The 17640-nt window shown below is 37.4% G+C and overlaps 1 protein-coding gene across 1 annotated transcript in view; it reads right to left on the reverse strand.

Moving 5' to 3' along the window:
- Nucleotides 1–17640, reverse strand: part of KCNQ1 (potassium voltage-gated channel subfamily Q member 1) — a 357426-nt gene that overhangs the window by 245153 nt on the left and 94633 nt on the right. Inside the window, exons 7-11 of the mRNA XM_059825697.1 lie at nucleotides 7675–7785; nucleotides 5076–5171; nucleotides 2691–2813; nucleotides 1575–1716; nucleotides 231–257 (exon numbers count right to left, since the gene is read on the reverse strand). Of these exons, the coding sequence (XP_059681680.1) occupies nucleotides 231–257; nucleotides 1575–1716; nucleotides 2691–2813; nucleotides 5076–5171; nucleotides 7675–7785 (499 nt within the window). The remainder of the gene's footprint in view (nucleotides 1–230; nucleotides 258–1574; nucleotides 1717–2690; nucleotides 2814–5075; nucleotides 5172–7674; nucleotides 7786–17640) is intronic.

The following is a 17640-nucleotide window of genomic DNA, read 5'->3' on the forward strand; positions in this document are numbered from 1 at the left end:
CAGAGATCATCCACTTATGTAAATGAGTGCTCACTTTTCTCTTTGTAATGAAACTGTGGGTGCAATTGCGATTACAAGTTTGAGAATGCACATTTTTGTCTGTCTAGATCTCCTTAGCTGCAAAAGATTTCTTAGAAAGTACATGGCACTACACACACATGAAAAGCACTGCAAACATTACATTGTCATAAGCTGGCATGCCATAGATAGAATTATTTTCCTCAACTTACCAAGCAATTTTAACATTCCTGTTTGTCCTGTGTACTTGTAACAGTTTAGAGAGAGCAGAACACAGATAAAAAAGAAAAAAAGATAAGTGTCAGAAGAAATTAGAGAAAATCCTTTTATTGAAAGCTATAGAGCTGATTTTTGAAGTGGCAGTAGTGGGCTGCTAGCAAATCATATTGTCCTTTAATCAACTCAGAAACTTTGTGATAAAAGGTGGTACTTTACAAATCCAAGCATTTGTACAGTTCATTCATCAGATTGTTTTGAAGAAAGGTATCTGTACTCAAAGCCTGAGACACAGAGTAAACTTAGCACTTGTCCACCTTTTAACAGCTATATCATTTCTACCACCAGATGCAATTCCCAATCGTTCCTTAACAGAGGCCAAGAAAGAGTGGAAAAGCATGGTTGTTACAGAACAAGATGAGACAAAAGTGTACCAAAAAAAATACATGCAAGGCGAGACTTTCTGCTTATATTAAAACATGCTTGATGCCAGCCCACATTGCCATCGTAAAGGTCATGAAATTTAATCAGGTCAGCCAAATTTTTGAGGAGAAAAAACATAAGTACTTAAGGTATCTGTAATCAATAAAACACACCTTAAGAATTAAACCTCATTCTTGCTGCCAAAATTTGAGCTATACACATTAAAAACTTCTAATAAAAGTACCTTTGTAAAAGAGCCACATTGTAAATTCAGAGTTATTTTGGAAGTTCATTACAGCTAAAGCAACTATAACTAAGCCACTAATTATAAAGGTGACTATCAAAGTCCTTTCTTCTTTTTCCTCATACTGTACCATTTTGTACAGTGACAGTTAATACAGATGGATCCACACTTATCTTAAGTACTTCTGCTTTCAAAATTTGATTCACAGCCTACTCCACTGAGCAGATGGCAGGAGCCCATGACGGTTTCATGTAGCAGACTATGTTCAGTGCAGCCAAGATGTGTCAATCATTTTTGGTTGAGGTACAAGCACAGTAGTAGCACATACTGGGTAAATTTCACATGGAAAAGCTGACAGCTAATCCCTGTAGTTTCAATCAGTTGCAGAACTGGGGAACGTATGCACCAGCCTCAGAGACAGTAGCTCTTCTGGCAGGCAGAAATGACAAATAATCTTAGTTTGTCTGCAGTGGAGCATGTTCGTTAAAGGAATGGTTGAATCTCATCCAGACAAGCCAGCAACCAAAGTCAAAAAGCAAAGTATTCTTGCTTTAGAATGACAAGAGCTTGTTCTGTCCTCACCCCCTCTCTTACAGATATTAAAAAAGATGTGTGTGTAAGTCGCTAATAGAAGCCATTACAGTTACTGGCATTTTATAATGGAATTTCTTACCAGAATTTTCATATGCTTCAAAACTGAAATCAGGTTTTCTGTCCTCCGTCACGTGGTCATAAGTGATGTGCGGAACAGTTAACATCCTGTCTGGAGAAGAAGGCCCATTGTCCTTGTCTAACTTAAATTTCTTCTTTTTAACCTAAAAATACACATAAATTACTCAACCCGAGACACATTTAGTTGTCTTTTCAGTAATAATGCAGTCCCCAAGGAGTTATAACTAGTCAATTTTCATAACCAGTTACATTTTCATGATACTATACTGGGCGTTTCTCAGTAAGATTGCCCCCCATCCTGCCAAAACTGGCTAATCACTAGAATTCTGCACATTGTCATTAGCAAATCCCTTGCCTGCAGTAATAGAAAAAATCTGCTAGCTCTGCAGCAGTTTATATAAATCAAACTATTCTAGAATATCTTTACCATTTTGTGGATGCAATAAATCATACCTTCAGCAAAAAGCAAATGGATATATTGCTGCTGAACTCAGATGGACCTGGGATACTAGGGAAGATTTTTGCACAACACCCTCTCCTTCCACCTTGAGACTACTGTGCAATTCTCTTACAATAGATTATGTAATACTTCGTCCTCTCTAAAGATTCTGACAAAGGTTTTTTTGTTGCTGGTTTTTTTAAACAAAAAAAATTCTTAACTCATGGAATCAGTTGATATGAAAATACTACCATATGTAGGTAAAAGATGTCTTCACCATAGAAGCTTAGAAAGCCACAAAATCAATAGCTGAGAGAAGCAGAAGTTTTGTTGTTTTTTTTAAAAAACAATTAAAAGTTACTCATTTGGAAATAGTAATTTTCTTTTTTTCCTTTGCTTACAGTTTTCCAAACAACAACAGTAAGTTACTGATTGATGTGCCTGAGTTAGGTTATTATTCCTCTTTTCCAAACCCACAGGTCCATTAAAAAAGTCAAGCTTGGGAACCAAAGCAAATATTTGTATACTGAAAATCTCAAAACTGAAATGAAAATAAAACTTTGAAACCAAGTAATAATCTGTAAAACGAACACAACAAATAGCCTCTAGAGAGTAAACAAATTCAATCTAATTTAAAAATTTTAAATTACTATAACAGGAAATGTTAGTTACTGGTACCATCACTGATTTCTTCGGTTTTGGACTGGGTGACAGCAAATGGTAATTTCTGGCAGGTTTTCGAATGTATATTTTCCATGTAGAAGAGTCTGGGTTTTCTGCTGCATAGCATCTCCACGCAGTCTAGAACAAATGTTTTATGCAACAGAACCATTAATGCAATCAGATTTGTAGCTATCTGTACTACACAAAACTTTCAAGTAGCATGTTAGTCATTCTTTATTTCACAGTATTCTTGAATTTCCCTGCTGGAAACAAACTCAGCATGGTTTGGAATCCTTATTTAGTAAACAGAAACCACACAGTTTGAACTGGGCAAACCAGAAAGCAAGATCAGTCTTTTCAAGTGCAACTTTTGTTCACATTAGCAGCAAACAAGTAATAAGAGAGAATTCTAGACTGGACTCAAAAGATCAGGGTTGAATTTCTTGCTCTGCCCCAGTTTCACTCTCTGACTTTGAGCATTTTGCCTGTTGCATCCTGTGTTTCAGGCTCCTACTCAGAAAACAAAAATCATTCTTCCCTGCCTCACAAAAGTACTATTAGGAAAAAAAAAGCAATTGTGATGTGGTCAGTAGGGCTATATTCATATGAAGAAATAAGACTGAGGGCATGAGGGAGCAGCACCAATGGTTAACCAGGAGCCAAAACCCAAACCCAATCCTCCCTCCTGCCAACCACCAATGATTAAAGTACTATGTTCTCAGACAAAAAGGAGGAAAAGCAGGGCTAAGAAACAAGACCAACCAGAGACAAAACACTACTGCATTCTCTCTTAAATGTGTAAATATATTGTCAGAGTTGATTAATAATTAGCCTCCAAATTAAAAAGGCAGATCCTCACTTATGCACTACATGAAAAAAGGACACACATATACATACACAAAATCTAAAATGGGAAAGGCCAGAAAAACACTAGATGAAAGAAACAAAGCAAGGCAGAATGACAGAGGAAAACAGACAGCAGCTGGAAAGTAAAGGATCAGACAATCATCCTATAATTCCCACCATGGTTAATAGGATACTGGAAGAAACAACTGGCCTTTAGAAGAAAACAAGAAGGAATACAGGGAAAAAAGCATCACTCATTTCAGTTGTTGTCTTGTCTTGTACTTATTTCATAAACTTCTTGGTTTAAGAACAATCTTTTTGTAAGCTGTTTGTAGAGCACTTATTAAATTGGGCCTTTAGGAGTCCGAGACTATTAGTAAATCATAATTATCACTATTAAGAACAGGTAGTCAGCAATCCATTGTCTATCCTCCACTCCTCCTTAACGTTTCAGATGGAGCCAAGTACAGCATTCTGGACACGTACTCTCAGGCTTCCCAATAATTTGGAGTTGATTTCCCAAAAGAATCAGTGGGAACACTAAAAATCCATTCTTTGCAAAACCATACCTTTTTCTGACCGTGCAATCCAAATGAAACACATGGAGTCTGAAGATTTTTTGGCTAATCTCTGGCTATAACCAGAGCCCTAAATTTAAACCTTTTTCACATTAACTCTGGGACTGTTTAGTTTCAAGCATAAACTTTACAGTTAGCTACTGTTTCCATAAAGAGCCTGACCTGGAAATCCACATTCACTCATGAAGCTAGCGAAGTCAGTCATATGAGAACGCAAAAATGATACGGCTTAGGTGTACGCGGAGGATTTAAATTTGATCCCTGTGCTTCTAAAGCTACATGCAGATACTGAGTGTGGTAGGAAAAGCTGGAAAACCTTAGACTGAAACAATATTAATACTTCTCCAGAGTGAAATGCTGGCTCCACTGAAGTAAAGGATAAAATCTCGTTGACCTTACTAACACTGAACTGCAACTGTATTTTTAACAGAGGGGATCACAATTTTTCTGCAGACTGATTTTGCAGAATCCCAGTGGTTCCCAGCCACCTATCCTGGAGCTGAAAAGTTCAGACAAGGTGTTCCTATTTAACATTCTGACTTAATTCTCCTAAATTTGAGATTTTTAAGAATTTATTTGTCCCAAGGACAATGAAGCATCTGACGTTTGTCTTTACAAGCAACAATATATTTTTTAAAAGAACAATTTTACATGAAGCCTCCTCTCTGTTTTTTACTACTGCAAGCATAGTATTTCATAACATTTTCCCCAGGTAAATTGTTCAATAACTACAGGATAGCCTTCAGTTTTGATTTTAACCAGCTGAATTAAACAGTTTGCACTGATTTGGGAGTGAACTCTTCTGCGTATTAGTTTACATTAAAGGTGGGATTTCCAAAATGGTTTAAAAGACTTGCATCTGTAACTCCCACACAATTTTTAATGGGAATCAGGCATGGAAATACTGACAACAGTTTTGGGAAAAAACCTATAAATGGAGAGAAATTATAGTATGCAAAATGCAGGAACTAGGTACCTGTATGAGAGAGGCAGCAGCTGGAATTTGACGGTTGAAATGCTTCTGTCTTTGTTTCTGTTGTACCTTTAAGGCAAAGCCTGAACCAAGAATTCCCTGTGGGTAGGAAAAAAACACAGATCTAATTTTTTATTAAAGGGGGGAAAAAACCCTACACATAAGCTTGCCAAATTATGTTGTATTAATAAACTTCTATTCAGCATCATAAAATCCAACTAATTATTCAGAGGAAATGACTTAATACTGTTAAGTTTTTAGACTCAGTTAGTATTACTTGTTGAAATGAACTATGAATGCTATTATGCCCTGATCCAAAGCTTATTTAAGTCAGCTGGACTCAAACGCTAACGAGCAAGCAGAAATGATATTTCATACCCTCTAAAAGCCTCATAAATGCTTGTGCAGGGGAATGTCAAAATAGGGAGAAATGTTAACCTGATGTGCTTAATTTCATTTTTATAAGAAATAAAGCTTTGGCGTGGCATGACTCAGGTCACAAGAAAGACCTTTTAACTGTAGTATGGTAATTTCTATTTCCATATGTTAACCCATGCTGGGAGGGGAGGATGAAGAAGAGGAAAAGGAATATTATAAAATGGTCAGGCCTTCAGGGAGTTCAACACAAGGCCATCTGATCCGCTCTCAGGACAAGGGACATGAACTAATGGCACTGGATGGTGCACAACCCGAAATAGCCTCCGAAGGTGGTATAACTATTAAGTCCAAAATTAAGCATGGAACAAGTAATTTATGTAGTCATTTGCATAGCTATAGATTATATTTAACAGAGGTTTTAGTAACACAGATAAAAATGAGATCCTCTATAAATCAGCTTACATGACTACACCTACTCAACAAAAGCATAATTCATTTTCTACATATGGTAGTCAAGGTGTCAGAGCAGCCTTGGCTCAACCTCTAAGAACTGTATTAATCATCCAGTGTTTTGAAAGGAACAGGAAAGGCCCTTCCTATTATGTTCATTTAGTAAAGATCAAAGAGTTAATGCTGCTCAAACATCATTTATTTGGGAAATGAAGGATCCTCACTAGATCCAGAACACATACCAGTTGTGTTTAGCCACAACAATCACTTCTGACTGTGATCTCAGCCAGGTCCCTTTATTTAAAATGGCAACAAGGCAGTGTGCCATAGTTACTACCTATCAACTATTTACTACTAGAGCTTCAAACACTAAATTTCCCCCTTGGGCCAGCTCACAAGTACAACTTAATTCAGTAATAAAATCACACTGATAAAGGGGTGTGTGTTGTTTTACTTCTCAACCAACCAGGGAAATCTGACAGGTAAACATAAAAGCATTGATGTGAAGGTGGGGCTGCTACACAATTATTTATAAACATCTTTGCTGGCATTCACGTCCAAGGAAAAAACAAACCCAAACAACTCTTCAGTCAAAATAGTAGCTTTTGATATTTTTCTTACAGATCATTTCATTTACCAGATCCCTCTTCTAAACAAGGAACAAATGTAAAAGAGATTAGAATGAGCAGCGGGGAAGAAGCAGCTTTAAAGTCAAACTGATGCTGGAGTCTCTAAAAATCTACAATTAATTACCTTCCTCTGCAAAAGACTGTGTACCTTTAAAGTAAGCGACTAATTTTAAAAAGCCACTGGAGTTTTAACAGTTACTATTTCACGTTGTGAGAAATTTTTGTGATGGTACTGGCATAAAAGTATTCTTCTTATCCATCCTGTACTTATCCCCACCACTTCCCTGCCACAACTACGCTAACATCTGCTAACACAACTGTTCCTGTCACGGAACTGAAAAACTTGCTAAAAATAAACATTTTAGCAGCACATTTCAGGTTGCACAAACATTTTAAAAGTGTAATTCAGGAGTATTGCTAAATTTGTGAAAAAAATACCCTTGGCACTGAACATCTTGGGGTTTCACACTGCAGTCGAGGTTTCGCTGAATTTGAATTTACCCTTGGTACTCAGGTGCCTTGTTTCTTGTTAGAAGGTACTTGGGAACCTGTTTTCAGTGCAAACAAAGTGCCATAACACCTTTAAAAGCTCAGCCTTAAGTCACTTTTGAAAATGGGACTTCGGCCATGGACAGATGCTAATTTGGCAAAGAGCTGCATCAGTGACCCTGGCTGGTTATTGTTGTCTCTCTGCCAGTGACACCTTTTCAGCAGCTTTGCTAGAAGAAGGATGTGTATGAGAACTCTACAGTTCACCCTGGACCTAATCAGTTGAGTAAACTATGAGTGAATGCCTTAAAAAGCCAAAACATCACTGAGTCCAGAAGTAATTAACATGAAAAAAAATTTCCTTTACACTTCTGAGATGCGCAGAGAAAGTATTTTGAGTTAAACGCCTCTTTCTCAAATACATACCCAAATCTAGCGTTGCGTACAATAAACACTGCACATCTACTTTTTTTAGCTACTTATAGAAGCTCTTTTGCTTCTACAAACTACATATATTTTAACTACAATATAAAAGTTTAATACAAAGCTTTCATAACATCAGGTTAAATGAAGGGTTAAAGAATCAATAACAAAAGTTTCTTCTGACGACTAATGAGTCAACACCAAATTGCCAGCAAAAGCACAAGATAACCTACCGCAGGTAGTGCAAAAAATGAAATCGCAAATACTGAAAAACAAGATGCAATGGTCTTCCCTATCCAGGTCTGAGGCACTTTATCCCCATAGCCAATAGTTGTAACAGTCACCTGTAAAGAGAAATACATAGAGCATTACAGCAAGTACTAACGTGGCAGTTTTGGGTTGTTGTTCTTTCTTCCTTTTTTATTTATTTTAAAGAAACATTAGTTGCATTCCTAACTCTCCTAATGACAGTCTGTGTGATATTAACAAAGGTAACTCTCCTCTCCAGGTTTGCTTCCCCATTTATAATAGATAGAAAAAGATAAAGGAAATTGAATTACAATAAAATACGTGTTTAAAATCTTGTAAAGTTAAACTATTAATTTAAGTCTTCATGGCTGAGGCAACTTTACAGCATGTGAAGTTACTGGGATACGGGTTGCCAGCCCATGTCATACACTTCCCTTAGCGGGAGGCTGCCAACAGTTCTGAATTGCTCATTTTCTTTATGGGCAGGAGATGTTTGCTGAGAGTATTATACAGCTGTCGCACAGAAAGAGCATATATATACTGTAACCATGGACTATGACTGGGGTCAGACATGAAGTATTCTAGAGAATAACATTGGTATAAATAGCAAGAGAAGCTGAAAAATTTCCATGCAGTAAAGATCCTGAAAACATAGTTTAATAAATCACTAATTCACATACTACATCGAGAGCAAGAACAGATAACTTAATGCACACATGCAGGAAACATCTGTTGAGTTTGGGTTTCAAAACACTGAAGTAAAGATTACCACCACCGTGATGTAGCATAACAAGGCTTAATAAGTCATTATTTGCATGAGCTCAAGGGAAGAATGGATTTGTTTGAAGCAGAAGGATACATCTGGCATCTGAGAGCAATTTAAATTCACCTATGTCACAAGCTATTTTTGAATTTGGAAATTAGAGAGATTTTTATCTGTGACTTTGAAGAAGGCTAACCACATGAAACCACATGAAGCTCTCAAGCAGTTGACGCACACCTCAATCGCTGGCTGTTCAGATTTTCTTCTGACGGTATGGGCTTCAGCTGCCCGGGACACAGAAGATGTTAGTCCCAGACAATAACATACACAGGCCATCCCCACCTTGTCCTGCAGTTACTCCTAGTTCACCCATCTGCTGCCATGCATGCTACCCAGCGAAATGCAGGCAGTGCCCAGGGCAGCATCTCTAGGGGGGAGGAGAGAAGGGAAGGGCAGATTTATAGAGGCAAGATATTTGTTAAGAGGGTGAAGGGATGGAGAACCCAGGTTTGGGGAAATCAAAGGTCATGACAAGTGCTTCAGGAAAAGTGTGGCTGTCGGCCACTTTAATAATTGTGCATTCCTACTAAAAGATGAGACAGCAGAGGGAAATCCTGCGGATGTGAGTTCTGACCTGAGCTGTACCTCAGACACACACGAAGGAAGCCATCCCTACTCAAACTGTCCACTTTCCAAGCAACGTCAGTACGTGTCTGTCAAACACACGACAAAGTGACAGCTCTAGCTGCTTGAGGTGGTGACGTTAGAAGTTCATTGCAAGTTGCTGATACTCAAAACGTTCAAGTACTAGCATTTAATTTTTAACACAAGTTTTTAAAATGTGGTTTATTTGCAAAACTCCTTCATCTCCTACAAAAGTATTTTAAGAATTAGTAAGGTAAGTTAGGTACCCAAGTACCTTTTGCCTGTACTCCTGACACCGTTGTTGAGATACCACCTTAATTCAGGGCCTGATGAGGAACTGAAGGGATGGCATTATCTCCTTACCTACATAAGGGGGTCAGTTTAAAAAAGAAACACCAAATCCTAAATTCTAATTACAATTTCCTGTTCAAAAAACATGGTATAAAAAAGGATAATTATGGGAAAAGTTATGGCCTCCAATACCTTCTAACATAAAAGATTATGAGAGAAGATCGTGGTTTATGCCTCAGTTTTTTAAAAGATTTACAAATCCTTGTCATTGAAAAGTTTTATTAACTGTTCTGTGTTACAATCTTAACATCATGTTGAAATATCTACACTAACTAGAAATGTGAAAAGAAATAGGTGCTTTTGAGCTGACTGAAGTATAACTGAACAAAAATTCATATACAACTAAAGTATTTGTCCCCCCTTTCCCACCACCACCCCGCCCATCCCTTCTGAATTGGTCTATATGATGCACCAGTGACACAAGGAAAGTATTTTCTGTGCTGTTTGTTTAGGAGTTTTTTAAAAAAACATTTTGGAAATTGGGTTGCAAATTCAAAGTGTGTTTTTAAGTTAACATTTTTCTCTGTCCTCATAACATCTACAAATGCATTGTATTCCAAAATTACATTTTCTTTTTTCCCCAAGATATATGCTGTTGAAACCTTACATGCCAAGTTTCTGCCCTAAATGAATTTTTACAGCCAGATTATAACCCCCTAAAGAGTACAGTACTAATTTTACAGTTGTAAAATAGGGTCTTACAATGGAAACACTGACTCAACTTCTACTCTAGCACAGTAAATATGTTGGCATAATGAAATTAAATTGATACAAGAGCTCACACATTAAATTTCCATTGAAAACCAGCATGTAAAACTAATTGTTTTAATTAGGAACAAAATCATATTCATCCATTGACTATTTCAGAACTTTGATCTGATGTACATCACCACAGACTTTGGTATTAAGTCTAATCTTGTTCCTATTAAATATGCATGAATAGTCTGAAGGAGGAAATATGAAGCAAAAATCCACACAGCAAGAAGAAAGAGTAATGTTCATCAGCACTGAACAGGAAATGGATTTTATTCAAGGCTATCAGCACAGCAAACTAACCAGGTGAGTAACAATGCTCTGTTGATGAAATGCTTGCTGTGTGCCTTGCAAAAATTTGGATAGTTAAACATCTACAAAATATAAGAACGCATGATTCAGAAGTATTAAAAAGGCAGATGTCACAGGGTTGAGGGAGCAAGCACAAGCAAAAAGATTAACAAAGCCAAGCATTAAAGCAAATAAGGTATTTTCTATAAGGTGACTTTCCCTTAACTACTTTCTTTCTAAATTTGCAGCACTGCAACTTCAAAATCAATTGCACTAGGCATCGTTTTGCATACCAAACACCACTCAGAATTTTCTGACCCACTCACAATACTCATCTTGATTAAATCAAGTCATACAAGAACAACGTCCAGCAATATACCAGAAACACCGACCGGCTCCCTGACTTCTTCGCAACTGAAGTATAGTAAATGGCAAAACGGTTTGAACCCTCTCCTGTACGCCTAAGTGTAATGAACACATTGGAAGCCTTTCTACTGCTTGACATCTTATTCAGTCAACTGCATTCATGCACGTTGAATATAAAGTAGAATCTTTCCAAGTTGCCGAAATCCACGCAGCACAAGTGCAAACAGATTAGACAGTCATGCTTTTATTTTACTGTGAAGTATGCAATCTGTATAAAGCTAAAAAAACCCCTCATGATCTTTCAATGTTTTGAATTCTTTTCCAAATGACAATGTTTTTCTTCCTTGCGCATATAAGGATGTTAGCAATAAGAACCAATTCACGGAACAGAAATTCCACCTTTTGCTCCCAATCACCTCTATGTACATTGCAGCACTCTGAGAAGATTCAAGTTACGTCCTTCATATGAACAAGTTAAGAGACTATGTTCTACAGGATACAAATGTTTTGAAACATTGGAATTAAAATTGTAATCCAAAAGCTGAAGAAAGGACTTCCTGGTCACTACTATTACAAACATTTAAAGGGGATGTTTGGATTCTTTTTCTTCTTAAAATTTCAAAGTCATTTTCATACAGTTATCATTGCAGGTTCACACCACCATTCCTGACACAGTTGAGTACATAACTGAGACATAACCACATCTGAAGGACACTGAAACACTTCCAATAACTTAGGATATGAAATGAAATGGAACTGCACATCCAATTGCAAATACAGAAAACAGAATATATTGACTTCAGTGTCATGTCTCTCAAATAATAGATCCTCAGTGCTGCCTAGCCATCAGTCTTGGACCTTAGTTTAATACCTCCTCAAGGTGTCATTTTCAGCCATCAATCAGTTCCGACCAAATTACTGGCCACTCTAAACCTCCCAATCAAATGGTGGCCCAAACTAAAACATCTCCACTTGTGAGACCTCAGAGCTAAAACTAGAAGAGTCTTTAAAAAAAAGACCAACTGATGAAAATTAAGTTGGAGCATCGAGCTCACCTAAATTTGCAAAGTCTGTTCTGTGCAATGAAGAAAGGGACTACAGCATCTTTAACCACGTCAGTAAGAACACAAGGGTTGGAGGGATTTTCTGGTTGCTATTCCTAGTTTCTGGCTAGTTGAAGTCAGCCACATTACGTCACCTCATTCACCATCTCTTGAAAATGCAACTCCATCTGAAAATGAACTGGCTTTCCCCTCACTGTTCCTTTTGGGACATTATTCCAGAACCTCATGCTTTTGATGGCACTAGACATTCTTGTAGGCTCCTGTCTTCATTTCTGAAAGACCGGTTTCCATCCTTGTTTCTCCTGTTCCACCGTCTCATGGTCTCAGTTTATCCCCTTCCCCTCTTCTGTTGCCTCACTCCTGCAGTACGCACACCTGCAACATGGCACACTGAATCCCTTTCTCAGTGTGTTTGGCCTCACAAATAAAATCCGTTTTCACTTGCTGTTGTAAAATAGCCTTTTCATCCCCTGGATCATCCTGGCAGTAGTTCTCAAGGACGACAAGATACAGGACGTAAACTTGCATAAAACCAGGGAGAATTGTTCATTACTAGCGAAGGTATAGGTGAAGTGGTGGGGTTCATCTGAGCTTTTTTTTTTTTCCCCTTCCCCCTACAAGCACCCCTACCACAATACAAAAGTAATTAAGTTAGGAAAACACAGTCCAGCAAAAAGACTTAAAACCTCCCAGGAAGATGGTTATTTGATCCATCATTTTTTTCATTTTATCATTATGATGATAATTTTTACTTGGAGTAAACACACAATTTTAGATCTGAATCAGTAGTAAACACATATATGGACACAAGCAATAAAACTCACAGGAGATCCAGCAGCTTTGTATCCTAGCCTGATAATTAATCCATCGTCAGTTGTTTAGAGTTTACAGTACAGCGATACCCCCTTTCTTTGGGAGGCTGCAGTACGCCAGCCCTTCTCTGCTTACTGAGCAGATGGATGGGAAATGGTGGGAGGTCTGCTGGCCACCAGTCACACGGCTGCCACAGTCAACAGCCAGCTCTGCATATTCGACTTGATCTCACCAGCGCGGAACTTGAGCACATATAGGTTTCAATCTATAGTAGAGGAGTTTCTCTTATCTAGAGAGATAACAGACCACTTCTGTACAAAAAAAAGTCAGAAAAAGCAGCCAGTTGAAGTAGTACCCTCTATACCTCAGGGTGATATGGAAGGAAGCGCCGGGGAAAGTTATCAACACATGCAGAGAGTTTGACTACAATTTCTGTGCTGCTCATGGAAATTCTGCAGCTATTTATTTGCCATGCAGTATTAGCACTATATTACACCTCACAAAATATAGTAATTATACTGAAAAGAAACAGCATTATCTAGGTACAACAAGGGAAAAAAGGAATGCTTAAGCATATACAAGGTAGCTAAATATCTTAGGAGGGAAGTTTTAAAACATCTTCCTATGAGGATAATTCTAGCCGTATGACAGAGGAAAATCAGAGCAAAGTTCGTTTCAGCCTCCTACAGGAGCGCAATTTGTGCTAATTATTGAAATTTAAATGAAAGCTAAATTCCTTAATTACAATTATTTTTCCAGTTTCTGACATAGAAAATTATCTATATTTTGAAATACTTCACTTTTGTTTCATCAAATGGAAAACAACTGTTGACAATTTCTGGACTCTTCTAGATATAATTTTTTTTCCTAGCTCCTTAGTATCTTTTGAGAGAGGTTTAAAGATTTCGCAATAAAGAAAATAAGTCCCAAGAGTGTTCTCTAGACGTAGGAATATCTACATCTGTACTTTGCAAGTAAAAATTTTAAAAGGTTTCTCCACATCTACCCCACAGATCTTCATTAAATGAGAACAAAATGTAGTTTGAACTGCTCATGGAGTTAAAGCTCAGAGATGAGAAGGCAATTGCAAGATGCAGAGATTGCATGCAAAAAGCATTTAAAAATATTAACCCTTACATTTTCCAACCCCTGCTCCAAAAATTCTTAAAATAACCAACTGCCCCCCTAAAAACCCTAACACTTCATCCCAAAAATTAGGAAAACAAAAAAGAAGAAAAAAAAAAAAGATATAATAGGCCTATAGTTGGTATTCTTGACTTGTAAACCACAAAAAGAATAAAAATGAAGTGTCGCCTTCTGTCTGTCATTGAAGTCAGTGTACAGTCCTCAACAGCCTTTTTAATTTAGAAGGGAGGCAAAAAGGGTTCTGAATAACACAAGATCCCTTTTATGCAGCAATTTTCCAATATTTATGTTCAACTATTTCTAAATTAAATCAGATCTGTTCTAATTTAGCAAAAGTTCTATGCACGTGTAGTTTCAAGTGGTATTTCCTGCAACTTTTCAGCAAAGCTTTCCCACAATTTTGATTTTCAATTTACATTAAGCACATACTGATAGGCTTTGCTAAATAGGAACATGGGTTTATGCACGCTTAGAAGTAAGCAAACTTATCAATGTTTTGTTGAATTCAGTCCTTGGCGAGAAAGCATATATCGATGAATTACGGGAACAAGAAACTCTTAACTAAAGCTGGTACTCGCAGACAATTGCTCGATCCAATTCAAAGGAAGGGGCACAGTGCAATACCATGCGTGGCTATATTCAACAATTGCTTGTGGCAAATAGTGCTCATGATCAAAGAGACTGTTAGGTCAATCCACATAATGGTTTTCCTGAAGGATGTTTGTTCAGATGTGAAGGTTGGAAATTGTGCATCATTCAGCGGATATCAAAAGAAGAGCTCCCCTCAGTCTGCCTGAGGCATGATTGGATTTAATGCTTAAGTAGAGAAGGAGGAAGAAAAAAAACTAAAAAAAAAGACCCCAAAAACCCACAAACAAACACAAACAAAAAAAAAAATAACACAAAAAACCTCAGAGACAGTGAGCTGATAACATTCCCTGAAGGTGGTCATCTTTCACAGATTTGGTGAGAATGCTTAGCATCTTATTTATTTTTTTTTTTTAGCTTTTATTTTCTTAATTCTTGTTTTTATTGACCAGAATCTATACTAGGTTAAGACTGTTAGTCTGGCCATGAATGACAGCATAAGCAGACTAATTTTGAATACTTGCACTGGGGAGCTGAAAGATGCATCGTGTTACTTATGTTTTACTTGCAAATGTTAAACTGGTCTTTTGAAAGACATACAGATACGCAGACATCGGCAGAGTTATTTATACAACATGCGCTGCGTTCAAAACCAGCAATAACACAGACAAATCTTTACTCTTTGCCACAAGGTAACCTTAGGTTTCTTCAAGAAGCTCATAAACTGGAATGGCAAATAGCTACAGCCCAGAGTTCTCAGGGAAATTCAAATAAAGCCCAGGAGGCCAATTTACATATGGAAATAGAAAAGCAATATAGGTTTATAAATAACAACAATGACAATGAAGAACATTTAATTAAAAGTTATGCACCCTATGGGTATGTCTATAGTCAGCAAAGCACAGTAATATTAAAGTACCCAATTCCAGATGCAGTTTAGTTGTGGTAACGCAGACCTTTCATACGGTTTACTTTATGCTATGCTACATATTCTATTGCCGCTAGCCGAAGAACTCGTTTAGCAGAGCAGACATATGCTGAGATAACAAAGAAAGTGCAATGCTGCAGAGGGAGAAAGGGGGTTTGAAAACGTTATCAAGTACTTTTCTTTTAGAAGTATTCTCTACTACGCAAGGTAAGTGCACTTTCAGAGAAGCGAGATCAGCTACGTTGCCTGACAGATCACGTATCTGCGATGGTGTTTGAGACAGGAGCTGTGAGTTATCCCCTTCTGCCCGTCCAGTTCACAACAGACCGAGACAGGTTTTCAGTGGCCAGGATTTGTGGAGTTTAAGCGATTTTGAGAATTCTGGCTAAAACATAACCAAAAGTTTTGAGACCTAACACTTTGAGAAGGTTTTTGTATGAGTTTGAGGCCTTCATAGGGAAGCATCCTGATACTTAATGACCTCCCAGTTATTGTCCTAACTTTACAGGGCTTTTTCCTAGCAGAAAGCATGAAGAATATTACAGTATCAAAACACCAGACATGGATGGACCTGAATCTATTTCAGTTTTATTTTGCTAAATCCTTTTAGCAGAAGTATAGCATCTACATTTAGAGCAGATCAAGGACAGTAAATTCTATATTTAATATTAAAGAAATTACATTATGGGTTCGTTGAACGCAGTCTCACACTTCAAGTGGCATGCTACAACATAATAAAAGTTACAACAGAGAAGGAATATTATAATAATTAAACTTATTTAATCAATAAGTTTATCGTAATTAGAAAGACAAAATAACTGGCATGCCTATTAACTGAGCAGTAATTCCCTGAAAGGAGAATATTTCAATATCCTGGCAGATTGTATTGCTTCTGTGGAAGGTTTTACTGTATTTTCAGTAAGACAATCTGGTCTGTCACATACTCAATTTTTAATGCCAACGCCAATGACAGCATGTGTTTTTAAATGCAGCTACATCTGCCACTTAATTACCAAGTCATCTGACCGCCGTACTGGAAAACAAAAATGTCACGATGACATGAAAGCACTGAAAAAGCTACTTGCCAGAAAGCCACTTCCTTGTGCTACGCAGCAAGTTTTCTAATCCTGCAAGAGGCTGTATTTCACCATGGCAGACAGCAAGGAGGAAAGAATTCTGCAGCAGATCTTAGTAGCAACCTAAACAAACCCTGTTGGATGCAAAAAGGGCTACACATGCATTTCAGCACCAGGAGACCTGCAACAGACTTGCTCATCAATAGCTCTTTCCTTCCTGAAACAGCAAGTGGTACTGTTTGTAGAGAGAAGACTATATAAAGTACACACACAGAGAGGTTTATTAAAAATATTTCTTAAAAAGTATGTTTTATGAGTGAAACGGAGGTGTTAGTGCTATTTTTCTTGTACATAAGACTTACTAGTAGTCTCATTTCTAATGAAAAAAGAAACAATGTCTTTTGATTTAAAGCAGCAAAAAGACGACTCTAGAAGATCAGCACATTTTGAAACTGCAAGCACGGAATCATTAGTGATGCCGATGCATTTTAAAGATCTGTAGCACTTAATGGTGACAGTTTGTTTTATTAAGCTACATACGATTAAAGCTGATAAAAACAAGTCATTGCTTGAATGCTAACGACAAGGAAAACCAGCTTCCAAAAAGTACTCTTCTTTGAACTGTAATAGGAAAAGGAAACAATTGCAGAAGGGAAATCCCAAAACAGAGCAGCCTACTTAATATTTACATATCATGTGAGAAAAGAGAGAATTGTTACTAGCAGAAGCAACAAAATTAAAACCTTTCCTAAAATACAGTCCTGAACAGAGCTGCCAGATTAATAAGTACGTATAATAAACAAAAATAGAGACAACTGTCACTAGCAACAGCAAGAAAGCAGAACTTGATAATCAGAACCAAAGATATGTCTAGACCACTAAGCGTGGCAGTACCTTAGAGAAACCTGAGAAATATCTGAGCAAGATGGTATGTCGACATAGCACAGACGAATGCCACATAAAGATACTAAGTGGGTACCAAAGCAACATAATCACTTTAAAACAGTCCTGTGCCTGGATTTCTTAGGTATCTCAGATGTTCCTTGTTCTGGAATTAGTCCATTCTGAACAAACAGGGAATTACTGTCCCAGGCCAAATTGCAAATCATAGATATCTGTTTTGGGGGGGTTTTTTTGTTTGTTTGTTTTTGTTGTTGTTTTTTTTT

Source organism: Gavia stellata, chromosome 17 (genome assembly GCF_030936135.1).
Source record: "Gavia stellata isolate bGavSte3 chromosome 17, bGavSte3.hap2, whole genome shotgun sequence".
NCBI lineage: Eukaryota > Metazoa > Chordata > Aves > Gaviiformes > Gaviidae > Gavia > Gavia stellata.